General features: G+C 34.3%; 1 protein-coding gene across 1 annotated transcript in view; it reads right to left on the bottom strand.

Moving 5' to 3' along the window:
* Positions 1 to 255: 255 nt before the first annotated feature.
* LOC113391527 (gamma-aminobutyric acid receptor subunit beta-like) overlaps positions 256 to 19,743 on the bottom strand; it is a 123,502-nt gene continuing 104,014 nt past the window's right edge. Inside the window, exon 8 of the mRNA XM_064220221.1 lies at positions 256 to 420. Within this exon, the coding sequence (XP_064076291.1) occupies positions 256 to 420 (165 nt within the window). The remainder of the gene's footprint in view (positions 421 to 19,743) is intronic.

The following is a 19,743-nucleotide window of genomic DNA, read 5'->3' as shown; positions in this document are numbered from 1 at the left end:
AAAATATACAAATTATGATTACATAATATAATATAAACGTGTATAAATTTAAACCCTTTTTTCGCAATCAAACCGTGAAGTATTTGTACAGTAATAAAGTGTTACACTTGAACAAATACGTTGCGTGTGTGTATTATATTAATAAATATGAATATTAATTTTATTGATTTTTTTTAGTTTGGTACTCCGGGTGTATACAGTATCTCTTCGTTTTTTTTTTGGGTGAAATATTGTGATAATTTTAACAAATGTCCTCTATTTATTGTCTTCCAGGAAAACCAAGTCGTCGGCTACGACGTCGGATACGTGTAGATATATGATCCAGTACATGAGATTAAAGCAGATGAAACAAACGGGAAACACTACGCGCGAGTATTTGTCGATATCCGATGGCGTCATTCCCAACAGCTTACTTATGTCCTGAAATTGAAAATTAGTCAAATAACTATAAATTAATAAAAAATTAGTAGTTGCTACCAATGAGTCGAGTTTCTTTCATAAATCATTTGATAAAATCAGCTATTTGAAATATGAAAACTCAGTGCAACAGTAACAAATTCAAGTCAAAAACAAATATTCTGTATTCAAGTAGTCTTATAAAAGCACTTTCCAATCGTCATGTATTGAATTAAGTGTAAAAATGCCACCTCTTCGGTAAGTAGATTCTACTAATAAATAATCAACTTCAAAAACACTATAATAATTATTAAAATAAAATACTATGTTCTTGTTATTTATACTTTTTCAATTAGTGGGTATATTAACAGACAATTAAAACTATTAACTCTTTATTATTTAATGTAAATAAAAAACTTAATGTAGTGTAATACACCTAGTGTAATACATAATATAATTATATTTTAGGAAAAATAAAACACAAGTAATTATTATTTGTTTTAAATATATTAAACTATATTTTTACAAAGGTTCTTGAAGTTAGAGTTTTATATGTAGCGTCACACTGGAAAATGCAGCATGGATGTATTTGTAGTAGTATCTAGGTTTGTATTTCTTCTTTGGAACTGTAATCACAAACAATATTTTTTATTAAAACATTTACAAACATAAAATAATCATGATCATGGAATTATTATAATCTAATAATAGAAATATTAGGTCTAAGTATATATTTAATGATAATAAGATATGATTATTTTATTATCAATATAACATAATAATTTAAACATAAGCTTGAAATGGTTAAGAGGACTACAAGAGCTAAGTGCCCTTGAGAATCGCACGCACACACTTACAAAATCGACAAAAACGGCAAGCCCGTGAACTAAGGATTAAGCGAGGTAACGAGGTTACGCCCAAATATTCTAATATATGGCACCAAACCGAGCGAAGTAAGATCAATCATAAATCTCATAAAAAACAGATAGGACAACAGAATTGTTTTTATTTCTTTCGATGTTAGTTAACAAATGATTATAAAAAAAACTGATTCAATTAAACTTACAATATTTTTATTTATATTTTGTACACAATATAAAAGACAGTTAGTTTTAACCTTTTTTTTCTTTTATTTATATTATTATACCTACCACAATTAGTTCTTATACTAAATATTAAAACATACCAATTTTTAATATTTTATAAAAGTTTGATAATCTATTTATATAATAAAATCGTAAGTGTTCGAAACCTGTAGTGTAGTAACCGTGGGGTAACATATAGCGTAGTGTTTGTTCGTTTTATTAATATCGGTTCACAAAGAAAAAAAAAATATTCAATTAAAAAAAAAAATCTAAATATTTACAAGAAAAAAATGTCGTCAAGTCGATTTGGTTGAATCATTGGTTAACTACGTTAATCATACTAGGTTTAATTATAAATCTCATAAAAATAGATAGAATATTAGAATTATTTGTATTGCTTTGGACTGTTATTCGAAAATGATTAAAAAATAAAACTGATTTAATTAAACTTAAAATATTTGGATTTGGTACTACATTACAAATTAAGTAAAATATTTTACTTAATTTCACTTGTATGTATGAATGTATGTACGTATGTCCTGAAATCTTGCAATCAATATTACACCTACTTCCATTGAAGCTATGGAGCTGAAAGTTGGCACACATATTTAGTCTCGATGACAATCCACGATTCATGAATTGCTTCCATTTTCAATCCAATATGGCAGACGTTACTAAAAATTACAATTTTTGAATTACGTACAAATGACACTTCTAAATATTCTAGTTCTCTGGTTCACAACAATTACATTATTTTTTTTACGACTTTACTTTTTTTTTATTATTAAAATTAGTTTATACATAACTTTATTTCCTATTATAAACAAAATCGATAAAATTAAACTCTTACGCAATATAAATAGCTTCCGTGTTATTGTTTTCGACTTTCTTTATTCTGTAAAAAATAAATATATGTTAGTAATTATATTTTTATTTATTATAAACGTATGTATTTAAAAAATATGTATCTAAATATGCCCCATAGTACTTTTAATGAAAAATATCAAATTGCTTCGAGTTCATGGGGATCGAACGTAGTCACTCTCAATTGATTTTTTCCTTACTTTCACCAAATACTCTATCATAATATTTGAAGAACAGCTCGAAAAATCTGATTCTATGCGAACTGATTGCACATTTTTTCTAATAGATGTATTCAATATTCATAATTTATAAAAAAAAAAAAATTGTTTACTAAAAAAAACTCTTACCTTTTAATATCGTTCATATGTATGTTCGGCGCTTAATTTATATAAACGTTTTTTAGTTTTCCTCACGCGTTTCACTTCATTTCCCATATTTACAATAATAAAAAACAAATGCCTAATTACTACTACATTATTTTAACTTAATATATTTATCTACAAGAAAGAATAATATTTATTATAAGAAAACATGAATTTACAATTAAAATTACAAAAAAATATCTCGTAACGTAATGATGCTCGTAACGAAAAGATCAACACGTCTGTATAGCATCAGGCCTCGGCCGGCAATGTCTGTACACGGCGTTTACGCACACATGCGTACGAATTTTGTTCGAAAATAAGAATATCTGATTTAAAAAACATCTATTGATTTTATTACAAAAGTGACGCAGAGGTTAAGTAATATATTGCTTGTAGAATAATCTGACAAAAAACCAGAATTATTGAATGTATATAAGTATAGTTATTATTTATTAAAAGATTTTTTTAGAGGTAACTTTGTGATTTTTTTCTATCGTACCAAATTAATTACATCATGTTTTCAAAATAACAAATAACTAGCATGTATCCTGAAGATTATCATATATTTTTTTCATTTGGTTTACTGCATTGGATCATATACTTTTTTGCATTATAAAACTTGCATTTAGCTCATGTAGTCCCCTTAAGTTTGATTTATTATGGAATTCTCCACCCAAAAAAAAACAGGATATTATCTATAAAATGAATCTATGTATGTTTGTTTAACATTAACACACAAGACATATCACACTTAGTTTCAAATTAAACTTTATAAACAGGAAATTAAAACAACAATTTAAATATGTATAGATACTGTTGTAGCAGCACATCTGTACGTCGTTACGTCGCGTCGCTAGCCACTTATTAGCCACTCCAAGCGCATACCACATCTGTAGTCCCCTACAGAGTGGGGTAATTTCGGACAGCGGGTAAATGCGGACACCACTGTATTGGTTACTCTATCCAACCCCGCCCCACGTTAAATTCATAGCGGTGTCGAGTCCGCCATCTTTAGTGCCCGGATTGATGTCAACACGGCAGGACGCGCGCACCTTTCACGGAAAGATTTATTCTTTATTTCGAAGTGGTTTCTTGTAATTTTTGTTCGTATATGTTGCATGTCAATGCTATGATATTTCTTTTACTTAAAAACTGTATTGGATATGTATTAATACTGTTGATCACGTATAAAAATGTGGAATAATAAGTTACTACTATTATTACCTAATCTAAAAATTATTGCTGCACAATTTTGATATCCAGTTGGGTTAATTACAATGATAGGCTCTGAAAACAGATGATAGGCTCTGAAAGAAGTTATTTTTTTGTCGAAACAGTTTATATATATACTCGAAACATTTTTCTAATAAACATTCCACAATCCTACTCACTACAAAGCGGAGTTTTATTATACGGCCACACTCCTCTAAACTGGTGACCCCGAACTACTAGGGATGTTGCGGATGCAAATTAATTCACATCCGCGGATGCAAATGCGAATTTAGATTTTTTTTAGAACAAAATATAAAGGTGCAGAATTAAACTAACAGGAATACGATGGTTTTTCATATTTTTATTAATTAGTAGCAGAAGTTAAAAATTGGAGTATTATATTCAATAAAAAGCAATATTGCCGCTTTCTCGGGGTCAAGTTTGTTACGCAGAGGTTCGTAAATCAAACCCGCACTACTCAACAATTGTTCACTTGGAACACTGTCTGGTGGTTCCAAAATTTGCGAGCTATTTGTGATAACGGTTTTAACCCTTTTACGGTTAAAGGGAATTTTACTTTCAACTTTTTTTTTTAAGTTACAGCAAGTCAGTCAATTGTTGATTTTTTTTCTATTAGTCAACACTATTTAAAAATAAATAAAGATTATTTTTTTAAATTAACAGATAAGCTACGTTTTTTTATTGAAACGGCTCAGTGAAATTCGAAAACAGGAGATTTTTGAACTGCGAATGAAGTCGGTATAAATCTTCAAACTCACCTAGTTAAATACGGTAAGTTCTTCTAGTTTTTGTGGACTTATATCTAATATCTTATAAATCATACATATTTTTGGTTTTTCTTGCACTATTTCTTTTTGTCGGTGTTTTTTCTTGGTGGGAAGAATATTCCCTCTAACCGTTTTGTTGCAGTTTTACTAAAAATGGGTATAAACGTCCTAAAAGACTGTTTACCACCGATTAAAGAAAACATATATTCATATATTTTTTTTAATTATATATTTTTTGCATTAAAAATAACCCTAAGTTGAAATCAGATTCAATGTACCTTATCTCGGTCGTTATAACCGTCAAAGGTTTAATTCTTCTGGGAAGACGCTCCACCATTTTAGAGGATTTTCATAAACATTGACCCTTTTTTACTGCGGTAAGATATCACTTTGTGTCGGTGGTGACATTGTAATTCACTTGTTGCAAATAAATTAGAAATTTCCACACAATGCTAGCTGTTTACGATAAGCGGAGCGCGATATGTAATGTTTAATTTACGGTAAACAAATGACGCTCCTATTGGTCAATGAGCACGCGCCGATCGCCACCGGCCTCACGCAATTTCTTCCTTGTAGCAACTTGTACGCCATCCGCATCCGCATGCAACATCAATTATTGCGGATGCGTAAGTGGTTTCGGATGTCTAAATTGATGTTTGCGGAAGTTTGCGGATGCAAATATTCGCAACATCCCTGATATCTATATACGATATACGGCGAGAGAACACTCGAACTCGACCTGAACCTACGACGTCCTTACAAATGGAATTTCATCGTTGCCGACGTATCAAAACCGATACTGGACGCAGATTTTTTAAATCAGGACCAACTTTTCGTAGACATGAAAAATCGAAGGTTAATTGACGCCGTAATAAGCTTAAAAATCAACGCTTCAGTCAAGTCTACAAACATACCGGTCGTTCGCAGTATGGACATACACAACTCATAACATGCAATATTAGCGGAATTTCCCGGTATAACAAGACTCACTGCGATGCAACTGCAACATAAAATCAACGTCGAACATTACATCGAAACTCAAGGGCAACCGATAGACTGCCGTACTCGTCCTATACCACCACATCGATATGAAAAGGTTAAAAATAATTCGAAAACAATGCAACGAGGACTCTGCAGACTAAGTAAAATCTCATGGTCATCACCACACATCACACATAGTACCTAAGAAGAAGTCGAGTTTGTGGCGACTATCAACGACTTAACGCCATTACCAAACCCGATCGCTATACAGTACCAAGGATTTTACACATCAACTGTCTGGCAAAACATTTTTTTCTACAATCGATTTAAACCGCGCATATCAACAATTAAGCGTTGATGAAGATATTGAAAAAACCGCAATAATAACTCTGATGGGTTTATTCGAATTCCCACGCATGTGTCCCGGATTACAATTTTTCAACGAATCATTGCAAGCATTCGAAGCGTGTAAAATTAGAATCTCTAACGCTACTTTACTCGTTCACCCATCTCATCAAGCTACACTCGCTATATTCAGCGACGCCTCCGACAACTCAGCCATCTACTCCCGTGCTGGGTGTTAGTTCACCGTTAAAGTTTTAGCTGAATGATGACGCAGATATCTAGATATCTCCTAGTACTAGCAAAGTAAGAATTATTATAATTTTTATAAATTAATTTAGTAATCTGAAATCGTTTTAAGGTTTTTAGTTTCTGTAAATTGAATTAAATTATCTTTTTCATATTTTAATTCGGCAATAAATATCGTAATAAAACAATGTAATGTAACTTGGGTGTTTTTTATTTTTTTTTCAGATGACAGATATAAAACCACTTTTAAAGCGCGCAAAGAAATTCATGGATGCTAAAAATTACATCCAAGCCGATATATGTTGTAAAATTTTTTTTGAAATTAACCAACAAAATTACATACCCTTAGTTTACCTTGGTAATATTCGAGGTAATTCGAATGAAGCTCATTCTAGAGCTTCATTCTCATTCTAGAGATTTGCAGAAAGCAATATCTTATAAACCAAAAAAGCCATTGGCTTGGCAAAATTTGGCTAATTATTATGAAAGAAAACAAGGTTTACAATCTAAATTTACACTCTTACACATATATGAGGAGATATTAAAATTGGAAATAGATAAGGAAATAGCTGAGGAAGTTATATCTAAAGTTGCAGAGATAGGATTTGCCCTCAAGGATTCCATGTCGCTTTGTATCCTTATAAATTACCTTTCTACAAAACCTGGACAGTACCTTTATAACTTCACTGAATTTCAGTTATTAGAGCTTTTGAATAATAATGTAGCACATGACGAAGAGCAATTATCAGTAATAACAAACAAGATCTCAGAAAATTTTATTAAAGTGAAAATGTAGGATTACAAATAATTCAATTTGTATTTTATTGGGAAAAGTTATGCTACTGAATCGGAATTTTGTTGAAGCATTCGAACAATTGACAAAGCTACCCTTCTTTGCATCTAATGTTTTATTTCGTATATGGCTTTGCCGATATATGTGCACAGACTATGCACAATATGAGTCTTTCTGGGGAATTGATATAGAGAAATTCTATGATGGTATAATACAAGGGAATGCAAACTCCGAGTACCCCCAACTATTAAATAGTATGATCTTATACAATAACAAAAAATATGTTGATGCATATCTAGTTTGTAATCAACTTGTAGAGTATGAAGAAGCTGGAGTAACTGAATCAATTTTCATTATAAAATGTACATTCAAGATAAGGAATTGGGCTATTTCTAAAGTACTTGCTAAAAATTTCTGGCTTTAGCACAACAAAAAAAAATGGCCTCAAGCAATAACTGCAACTAGAGATGCACTACTTGTACATGAACAAGCAATGCTTGCCACCTGTTATATAGAAAACAAAGAAAACAATGAACATTTAATGAATATTCTACAACCAACGGGTTACTTTGTACAACTTAAAGCTCTGGCTCTAATGATAGATGGAAAATATGTGGATTCGATTGACATGTTACAGAAAGATGCCGTGAACCCTGTTAATTTATTTTACATTGGTAAGTCATACTGCCTGTTAAAGCAGTATGAAGTTGCATATTCACACTTCATGGAAGCAGTGGTGCTAGATCAAAACTATGCTGATGCGTACTACTATATGGGAAAGTACTATGAAAAATTGAAGTTACAATTAGCAATGGCTAAAATATATTATGAAAAAGCTCACAAGCTGGACTACACAAACCCCAAAATTCTGAAATGTTTGAGTGATATTTATTTGAACTTGAATCTAAAGGAAGATAACTTTTTTTTATTAAGGAATGTTAACCACCTTGTCATAATTCTTCCATGGCTGCATTACCGTTTATCAGATTATTTTAAAGAAAGAGATGAATTAAAGTCTTCTATTATACATTTTGAATATGTCGTTAAATATGATAACAGTGACATAAAATCTCTTGAATTGATTGATTATTTGAAGCTGAATCATACTAGTTAGATGAACTTATAAATTTGTCAATAGAATGTTACAATAAAATCATAGATTTCAATAATACTAGAGAGTCATACTGCCTTTCTGGGATTGTTCTTATGCAGATTTCAGCAAAACGTTATCACGACGCACTTATTAAAAGATCAAACGTATCAAAAGATGATAGAATTGAAACCCAAATGTCCGGCAGTTATATGAAACTAGTAAAAATGTACACTGATAAAAATCAATATCATATTGCTAGAAATGTAGCACAAAAGTCTGTTAAATATTTAATTACTGCCATTAGTATTAGCAATGAGTTACTTCTATGTTGGAAGATTATATTATTAATAGCAACACTAGCTGGTGACCATAGCTATCTTCATATAAAATTCAATGAAAATGAAGAATTTGGTAATCTGGGTAGCATATTCATTAAAATGAACATGTTTAAACTGGACTATTATTGCTTATGGCGCGGGTATTCTCTTCTACTGTCTCACTTAGAAAAGTACATTTGTCTAGAATTAGCATCAGAAATACACGAAGATGAGGTGTCTGTTCAATTTGCCAGACGTATGTATGCTGGTTTTGTAATTGTGTATCAAGAGGGAGTGGGCTACATTGTAACAGGTAGAAGAAACAGGATTCAATTCAATATTGTAAGCACTGACGATGGCGACTGGATGATGACGACTGGGATAACGGGTTAAATATAATAGTGCAGTAATGATTTTCCTAATAGCTATTTCAGTAGAAAAGGTTAGTAATATATAATTCATCAATAATCATCAATTATTGTATATCCGAGTAGTTAAATGTGTAGATCCTGGAAACTCTGTAGACAAGTTTCAATTTATAATATATGCGTCTCCTTTAATGTAGATCATAATATGATTATCTTTCTAGGGTTAACAGTGGTCAGTGAAGGTATATTGAATAAGACAGGCTTGCTATTTTCTAAAATATTAGAGATATCGCATTTTCTCACTGCACATTTTCGCTTTACTTTTGTATATTTTAATTAATTTCATATTTTTTCACATTTTAATTTTTCTATTATAATTTCGCTAAGTCCTATCCGTTACGTAGTATTAAATTTATTCATATAAAATTTTTGTTCGATTTTGACCGCAATTTTTCGTGAATCCTACTCGGATCCACCCCCAGATCATCGCCCCCCACTCGTTTGAAAAGTCACTCACTCTCAAAACCAAGGTTACCTAAGCGATCGTAACACGGTCTCCTTACAGGCTTGCTATCTTCTAAAATATTAGAGATATCGCATTTTCTCACTGCACATTTTCGCTTTACTTTTGTTTATTTTAATTAATTTCATCGTTTATTTCATATTTTTTACATTTTAATTTTTCTATTATAATTTCAAAAAAACGAAAACCCTTACTGATGACAATCCATGCTGAATTACAATCGATCCCTATTCAACGTAGCAAGCAGCTAGACATGTTCTCTTTAAAAACTTAGCAATATTGAGGTAAATAATGTTGTTAAATGTAACCTTTTGCCATTAAAAAAGCCAAAAAATAAATATAGTTTAATAGAAATTAGATGAGTAGGTAACCAATTTATTAACAATACATACAAAAAATCATTATCAAATATTTACAGACGGATCAAAAGAGATAAATGCTTCAGGTGGGGCGTTGTATGGTACACAAACTAAAAACTATGTGAAATTTCAACTCAGTAAATACCATTGTCTAATGTTCATAGAATTACAAGCAATTTCGGAGGCGTTGTCATATACCTATTGATTCTATTGAATTTCAGAACTTCGTAATTTTAACAGACTCCAAAAGTGCTCTTCAACATTTAACTAAATGCACTAGGGAAAGGCCCTATGGTATCCTCTTTGCCCGCTATTTCTCATTGCTGACTTATTATCTAAAAATGTCTTTTATTTGTTTCAGATGGTAAATAAATATAAAAAAAAACTAAGTAAGGGACGTGGGAGGAAAATGCTATGCAAACGGCTATTAGTTTGTGCAAAGCTGGAGAATCAATAAAAAGCACAGCTAAAAAGTATGGTTTGGCTTATGCAACCCTGTATAGACATGTAAAAACCGGCATCGCTGCTTCAAAACTTGGTAGATTCCGTCCTGTTTTTACTGAAGATCAGGAAATAGAGTTGGTGACATATCTCAAAGATATGGATTCTGTATTTTTTGGCTTGACTCGAGATGAATTTAAACATTTAGCGTTCATCTACGCCAAGAAAAATAATTTGAACTAACCGAAAAACTGGGACAAGTACGAAAAAGCTGGAGATGATTGGTTATCGTAATTTTTGTCTCGTCACGATCAAATATCCCTCAGGACTCCAGAGGCAACATCGGTTGCAAGGGCAAAAGGATTTGACAGACGTGAAGTTGGACGTTTTTATGAAAACCTTGAAGCTTTAACAGTAAAACATGATATTGATGCATCCAGATTATATAACATGGATGAAAGTGGTATATCTACAACCACAAATAAGCCGTCTAAAGTGCTATCAACGAAAGGAAAAAAACAAGTGGGCATAATCGCCAGTGCAGAACGTGGTCAACTAACGTCAGTCATAGGTTGTTGTAATGCCGCTGGTTCATTTCTCTCACCATTCTTAATTTTAGCCAGAAAAAAGATGCAACCCAGACTACTTGATGGTGCGCCTCCCGGCACTCAAGGAACCTGTACTCCAAATGGCTGGACTTCAGATGAGGTGTTTTTTGATTGGATGCATTTTTTTGTGGAACATGTTCGACCTACCACTGAGAAAAAAACACTTCTATTATTGGATAACCACGAAAGCCACAAGTATTACCCAGCTTTAGATTACGCCAGCAAGAAAAATGTCGTAATTTTATTCTTGGCCCCACACACAACTCATAAAATGCAGCCCATGGATGTAGCGGTCTACGGCCCACTGAAAACTTACTTTGAAAGGGAGGTAAATTTCTTCCAAAAATCGCACCCAGGACGCATTATAAATCAATACGATGTAGCCAGACTGTTATCACCAGCTTTTTTGAAAAGTACAGTACCTCAAAATGCAGTTCATGGATTTGAAAGAGCTGGTATTTGGCCAGTGAATAAATATGCTTTTGGTTACGAAGATTACGAACCAGCCGCTGTGATTGCAGGCACGTCTAATATGAATATTGGCACAGAAAGTACAAACTATTGAGTTTGTACTTTCTATTGAGAAACGATCGATATTCCCAGACCTTTTGCAGACACTTCAACTCCATCGCCTTCACTTCTTCAAGAACTGATTCCATCAAATTCAGTAGATCCTTTATCAGAAATATTTCCATCTCGAAACAGAACTCCCTCTTGTGAGTTTCAAGACTTTGTTGCGCCCATTGTTAACACGCCTGAAAAGATTCATAGCGACGGGTGTACACCTGAACCAGAACCTGAATGTTCTCGAATTGTCTCCGCTTTTGGGCCAGATATAGCTACTCAGAAAGGTGACGCAGTGCTGCCGGAAACTGAAGTAAATATTCGACTGAATACTAGCTGTGATAACTCACTTGATCCGAAACCGGGATGCTCAGCCTTCCACTGCAGTCCCTTGATGTTAAGACCTATTCCAAATCCTGCCAAACCAATGACCACGCGTAAACGGAAATTACAAAAATCGGAAATATTAACCAGTACCCCGATCAAGGAAGATCAAAAGCAGAAATATGACAAAAATAAAGTTAAGAATATTACTAAAAGACTGAATGATAATAAACTCAGTAGTTACTCTTTTTCAATATATAATATTTTTATATAGTCATTTTAGTTAAATACAATCATATATGTATGTCATGTCTCCTGCCTGGAAGTCAACAAGCATTAACTCCACGTTTTTTTATCATCAATATAATCTTGTATCGAATAATATGCCTTCTTTACTAATGTATTTTTTACAGTTGACTTGAATCTATGAAACGGCAAAGTCTGCGGAATTTTATTATAGAAGCGGATACCTTGCCCCAAGAATGATTTATTGACTTTGCGGAGTCGGAAACTTGGCGTTCTAAGCTTATCCTTACTTTTTGTGCACATACAATGATTATCACTGATTTTATCAAAGTGATCAATGCTACTGTAAACATACATAATATTGTTGTAAATATACTGTGACGCAACAGTGAGTATTCCTACTTTGTTAAAAACATCCCAAAGAGAGTCTCTAGCTCCAAGATTATAAATAGACCGGATTGCTCTCTTTTGTAAAATAAAAACAGATTCAATATCTGCAGCATTACTCCCAAAGTAATATGCCATATTACATAATACTCTGAAAATAACCAAAATATACTAGACGAGCGGTATCAATATCAGTTAGTTGTCTAACTTTTCTAACCGTGTATGCTACAGAGCTGAGTCTTCCTGTCGGGGACGATAAATGAGGACTCCACTCAAGTTTGGAATCCAATGCTATTCCCAAAAAAACCATAGTATCGGTTACATCAAGACGGCCACCATTTAAAGATATATTATAATTTTGCTTTCTAACATTGGGTAGGGTAAAAACTACACATTTTATTTTTTGAGTATTGCAGATATCCTAGATCAAATTCATAAATTAAGTAAAACTATAAAATCTTTTTCTCTTCAGTGGAATCACATATTGGAATAACTGGCAACGAGATAGTAGACCACCTTGCAAAACAGGCCAGTGTCGATGGTATATCAATATCTGTGGACCAATTTTTCTCTGATTTGATTTGGATATATAAAGAAAAATGTATGTTCTTGTGGAGACAATATTTTGATGAACGTTCAAGAGAAAAGGACATATGGTATAAAACAATGCAGCCGCAACCTTGGAATAAACCCTGGATAGAAATTTGACCTTAGTCGTCAAGACCTTATAACGGCTTTAAGATTTCGCTCCGGACACCTTCCATTAAACTCATTTGCGTATTTACCTAATGAAAAAAGTAATAACCGCCAATTGCACCGAATGTGGTGTAATTGAAGATATTTATCATATTTTACTAGAATGCCGCGAACATATTCCAGTAAAATATGATAAATATCTTCAATCACACCACTTAGACAAGATATTTATCAGCATATTAAAACTACCTTAACTATTGTGCAATGTATAAGTTTTCTGGCATTTCCTTACAGTAATGAAGCGAAATTATTGTACAAATTAACTAACAAATGTTTACATTTAAGAAAATAAAAATGTAAAAAGTTTATTGTTTAACTAACAGAGCGACATAGTCACAAATGGTGACTAAGCTCTATAAATAATAATAATTAAAAAAAACAACGAATCATTCGAAGCTTGTAAAGTTAGCATCTCTAACGATACTTTACTCGCTCACCCATATCATGAAGCTACATTTGCAATATTCAGCTACGACAACTCAGCTGTAGTTGTATTACAACAATACATCAATGAAAAATGGCAACCACTCGACTACTTCTCAAATAAATTCTCAGATGCACAAAAGAAATATTCAAGATACGACTGCGAATTACTAGCCATCTTTATGGCAGTAAAACATTTCCGTAAAATATTCGAAGGATGCCAAATAATAATATTTACTGACCACAAGCCACTTACATTCGCTATGAACAATTTGCAATCTACAAACGAAATACCGCGACGCACGCGGCAATTATTATTCACCGGTGAATTTACAACCAACATACGAAAATATATTCGCCGACGCATTAAGCCGCATAGAAACGATAAACTGCCCAACTACCATTAACTAGAAGGAAATAGCAAACGCGTAAGAAAGAAATAGCGATATACAACAATGGCTTCAACAAAACAGTTTATCATTCAAAAAAAATAATATACCGAACACCGACATCGAACTCTACCGTGAAACTTCAACATCTTATATTCGTCCATATATACCTTCAGAGTACCGAAAGAGAAGTATACAATGGTATACACAACATAAGTCGTCCCGGTACACGAACAACTCGCAAGCTGATATGTAAATTGTCATTCATTCCCGCCAACCGTACTGTTATACCCTGGCTCTGCTAGGCTTATTGCTGACAGGTCACTTACTCTCTAGCTTGTACAGCGGTTTGTCAATAAGTCTAGCTTTGAATTGTAGTCCAGCCTCAGTTCGTCTTCATCCTCTGACTCGAGCGGTTGCCTAAAGATTTATTTCCTCGCGTACTTATAATTATCCTTCCATATCCGTTATTCAATAAAAGTTCGTGAGTGAAAATAATTTCTTTTTTTTAAAAACCTATTTCTCAAATATCGCATAACAATTTTGGTGGCAGCGGTGGGATACGGAAATTCCCAGTTGCCTGGCACCGCTCCGGGAACTCGTTCCGTATCTCGAAATTAAAATAAAACAAAGACAAAGTGTTCTAAACCATATCCTGTGTTAGTGCATAAACATAAGTGTAATAAATAATACTTACGGTGTTATCCTTAACGTTTCGTTACGAAATCCTGCTAGATCCTGTAAGAGGTGTGCTTATCCAGTGAGAAATAAACCATTGCAATAACTGAGCTGTTATTGCCGGCATCAATCTACTTTAGGTATCGTGTCAGAAATATAGTGAAATTGCGACGTTGCTTGACATACATTTATTCACAATTAATTACGTTGCGCGACTGACTCCGATCGCATTATTGCACTTAACTTATATGCAATGTAACCCCTACAATATTCCCCCCTTTTTAGAAGATAAAAATACAATTTATAATATAAAATAATACAAAATAATGTCTTACATTAGGTACTTAGCTTTAATTTATACAAAAACAATTACTAATAATAATACACAATAACAATTGATGAAACATAATACCATCGCGTAACTGCATAGTTATCAACTTCTGTGTCTGCGTTTTTACATGCGGTAAATATGCTACAATTAAGCATATTGCTCTGCTGTAGGTTGCTGAATGTGCTTGTCGATTTTAATCGAGGGATTGGCAATAAGTACTTGTTTCCGTGCCCATTTCTTAACTCCTTGTTTGCAGTGTCCAAATAATATAATAAATCCGATGAGCAATAATATTAAAATTACAACACCAAAATAAAATGAATAATTTTCAATTTTCTGTTCTAATGTACTGGTGCTAGCACTATTAGCACCATTTTGAGCAATTACTATTTCCTCTTCTTTACTGTAGGATATACTCATTATATAATTATTATAATATATTTAATATAATAAGCACTATGTGTAAAATATTGTAAAATGATATAAAATTGTGCCGTATATGCACATAGGTATTAAAGTAAACAATTGATAAAGCTCACATGTTCTATGACTAAAATGTTTCACATCTGTGTATCTCTTACTCTTTGATATCATGTATAAAAGTCGAAACATTGCATATGTAAAACAGTGCGTCACAGTCCGTATAATTGTACCGTCTCGTTAATAAATCATGAACCAGTTAGTGACTTTCATGTGTTAGTTACTTCAATGTGATGGACTACACAGTGCCGTGGCGTATCTTTAAAACTCATAGGTTTTGTGATGTCCGGAAATTCTGCGAGTAAATAACTGTATTCACTAGAACTGTCTATTGTCCTAATTGAACACTGTCTACTATACGTCACTTGAGCTATCGAATGTAAATTTGTCACTGAGTTTATAAGTTTTTTCGGTGTACGTCGACCAAAAGTTTATGGTGATTCAGGAAGTCTGCACCCAGGATCGATTGTTTAACTTCAGCGAGAACGAAATACCATCGATAAGGCCGTCGTAGTTTTAAGTCTAAGGTTAAAGTTTTTGTGCCATATGTCCTTATTTCACTACCGTTGGCCGCGTACAGTTTATAATCACTACACTCAACATTAGAATTTTTTTTTTTTGTTATGGGTAGCACTGATATATTTGCTCCCGTATCTATTAAAAAACTAAGTCCACTATTATTATCTCTAACACATAGGCGGTTAACTGGAATGATGGCGCATGTCTCCGCCTGCGAATGCGCCTGATATAGTTTCCCGAACGTTTTTCATCCTTTTTCCACGCACACGGCTCGACACATTTCCTCGCTCTATTGCGAAATTTATAATGATAATAACAAAGTCGGTCTGGAGTGTCCGGCGACCGTTGAATTGTACTCCGTCCCCTTGAAATGGATCGTCTAGGATTATATTTTCTATTAAAGTTTCTCACGTAATTTCGGTCCCTATCCATGTTTCGTAACTTCATACTTAATTTAGCTATTTCAGCCATAATTAACGATTGATCGTTGTTATTGTTATTACTCGATGAGGCGTGCACTCCGGCTACTTGTAAGGGTTCCGAAGTCTCCATGACCCTGTCTGCAATTGCCGCAAGGTTACCTAAATCCTTAACCTCGGTAACAGCGAGCACAGCACGAACTGATGATGGGAGGTGTCCCTGCCACATAATCCGTAGTGTGGCGTCAGGCATTTTGTCTCGAGCCAACTCTTTCATACGACGCAAAAGCTGTGAAGGCTTTTGGTCACCCAATTCCATTTCGTTTATGAGTTTATGAAATTGCCTTAGCTCAGATTCCTCGTATATGGCTAGCAGTAGTATATGAATGTGACAGAAACGGTCTGACCTGGGAAAACTACCAATATTTGACTTTATATGTCGATTTATTTTTGATTTTTGACAATTAACGCAAGTTTTAGACCATTCATTTATATTTGTGTTCATATTTGGCCAAAAGAATCTGTCTGAAATTAACTTCCGTGTGGTACGTATACCGGGATGACTGATATTATGGATACTTTCGAAAGCATTGCGTCTAAACTCTGGCGGTATATAAGGCCTTGCGCTGTTAGTAGATATATCGCAATATATAGGTTTATCACAGTTAGGTATGTAAAATTTATTTAAAGTTGTATTATCGTTACTTAATAGTGTTTGATTAACGTAGGTATCGGTTTCTTGCGACTCAGAGATTTTATTATAGTCGAGAATCGAGGGACAATTAATTGTGTCAACACGTGACAAAGAATCAGCTACTACATTGTTATTCCCACTAATATGTTTTATGTCGGTTGTAAATTCACTAACATACATTAGATGTCTAATTCGACGAGGTGTTTCGTTCGAATTTTTACCTAATTTGGAGAATGCGTATGTCAATGGCTTATGATTAGTGTACACGGTGATCTGACGGCCTTCAAAAAGTTTTCGAAAGTGCTGTATCGCCATGTATATAGCCAGCAATTCACGATCGTAAGCGGAATATTTTTGTTGCGCTGTAGTTAGCTTTTTAGAAAAGTAACCTAGCGGTTCCCAAACTTTATTAACTTGCTGCTGTAATACGGCACCAACACAAAAATCCGAAGCATCCGTCATCAACGCTAAAGTCGTATCAGTTCTTGGGTGAGCCAACGTAGCGGCCTGTTTGAGACTTAACTTACATTGTTGAAAGGCTTTAGCGGCTTCTTCAGACCATTGAATTTTAGTTTTGTCTTTCTTTTTTGAACTGCCGAGATATTTATTGAACATGGACTGATAAGACGCTCGTTGGGTAAATGCGAACGATAAAAATTCAACATACCTATGAATCTGCGTAAGTCCTCAACTGTTTGAGGCTGCGGATAGTCGATAATTGCTTTGACCTTGTCGTCAGTCGGACATATTCCTTTTTGTGACACACGGTAGCCTAAATATTCCAAAGAACTTTGCCCGAAAACACATTTAGATAAATTTATTGTTAATCCGTGCTTATTCAAACGTTCAAAAACTATGCTAAGGTGTTTACTGTGCTCTTCTTTACTTGAGCTTGAAATTAAATAATCGTCTACAAAATTAAATACAAAATCTAAACCATGAAAAACGGTATCCATGAAACGTTGAAAAGACTGAGCGGCATTACGTAAACCAAAAGTCATTCTAGGAATTTCAAATAACCCAAAAGGCGTTATTATAGCAGTTTTTTCTACGTCGTTGGGAGAAACTTCAATAAAATGGTACGCTCTGTTTATGTCAATTTCGGAAAATATTGTTTTATTAGCCAAAAGATATGTAAAATCCTGTGAGCGTGGTATGGGATATCTATCCGGCTTAGTTATAGCGTTAAGACGACGATAATCGCCACACGGCCTAATGTCACCATTCTTCTTATCTACTACATGTAGTAAGCTCGCCCAAGCGCTTTTGGAGGGGCGGCAGATACCTAGTTTTAACATTTTTTAAACTCGTCTTTAACTCGTTTGTATCTAGCCGGCGGAAGCGGTCTAGCTCTAGCAAAAACTGGCGGACCCGTAGTCTCTATACAGTGCTGTACAGTAAGTGGTAAGGTGTCCATGAAATTAGTAGGTTTCGTTAAATTAGGGAATTGCGATAAAAGTTGATGGTAAGGATGGTCTAAGTTAACCGAGAGTACAGAAGGTTCAAAACTGTTTACAAAAGAAGTTATTACATTTAAATCTGTCACCTGATTGATGAGTTTTCTCGCGTTGACGTCAACCAGTAATTTGTGATGGCACAAAAAGTCAGCTCCCAAAATCGGTTGTTTAACGTCTGCGATAATGAAATCCCAACGAAAGGGTCTACGCAATTTAAAATTTAAAACTAATGATTTAACTCCGAAAGTTTTAATTTGTGTCCCGTTTGCAGCAAATAATGTGTTGTCACTACACTCACGATTTTTACACACAGACATGACTGGTAAAACTGAAACGTTAGCACCTGTGTCTACTAAAAAATATAAACCTGAGTTAATGTCCTTGATGCGTAGGCGGCGACCGGGTGAAATGGCACAGATGTCCGCCTCTGTCTGCGCCTCTGCTAGTTTTCCGTTGTTGTTTTCCATGCACAAGGTTGCACACATTTTATCGCCTTCGCACGAAAACGATGATGGTAAAAACATAACCATTCTGGTTTATCCTGGTTTCGACTCTGACGATGCGATGACGGGTGTCGACTGCGATTACGAGATGTTGATCGTGACCGTTGACCTTTGTTCCAATGTCTTTGAAATTGTGGTCTTGATCTCTTCAGTTCGGCTACTTCGCAAGTAAGTTTTGACATTTCCGCCATAACTCGCTTCATGTCCAAAGTAGAGTGGGGTTGCGGCTGTGAAATCTCTGATACCTGGACTAGCCTTGAGTTTTCCGTGATCTTGTCAGCTACTACAGAAAGATTTGAAAATCTTTGAACCTTGAAAGGTCGGTGATGTCTGTCACGGTGAGTACAGCTCGTACTGCAGAAGATAGGTGTCTCTGCCACAGGATATGCAGGGTGTCGTCCGGGATTTTGTCTCTGGCCACATCTTTCATGCGCCGTAGAAGCTGGATAGAAGCAGAAGACGGCTTCTGTTCTCCCAGCTCCATCTCACTTAGAAGTTTTTGAAACTGCCGTATTTCAGACTCTTCGTAGACGGTCAGCAAACGCGCTTTCAATGCTTCATATTTCTTCGCATCAGGAGGCTTTAAAAGGATGTCACTGATTTGTTGTATTGCGTCCTTGCCGAGTTTTGTGACGATCATATAAAATTTTGCTTCGTCGCTAAGTTTTTGTGGACTCAAAACTGCCTCGCACTGTACAAACCATAGGCGCGGTTGGTCGCTCCAAAATTCAGGTATCCTTGACGATACCGTCACCGTAGCTAATTCTACAATTTCCGGTTGTGTTTTTG

Source organism: Vanessa tameamea, chromosome W, assembly GCF_037043105.1.
Source record: "Vanessa tameamea isolate UH-Manoa-2023 chromosome W, ilVanTame1 primary haplotype, whole genome shotgun sequence".
Classification (NCBI taxonomy): Eukaryota; Metazoa; Arthropoda; class Insecta; order Lepidoptera; family Nymphalidae; genus Vanessa; species Vanessa tameamea.
This window is presented reverse-complemented; position numbering and strand designations above follow the sequence as displayed.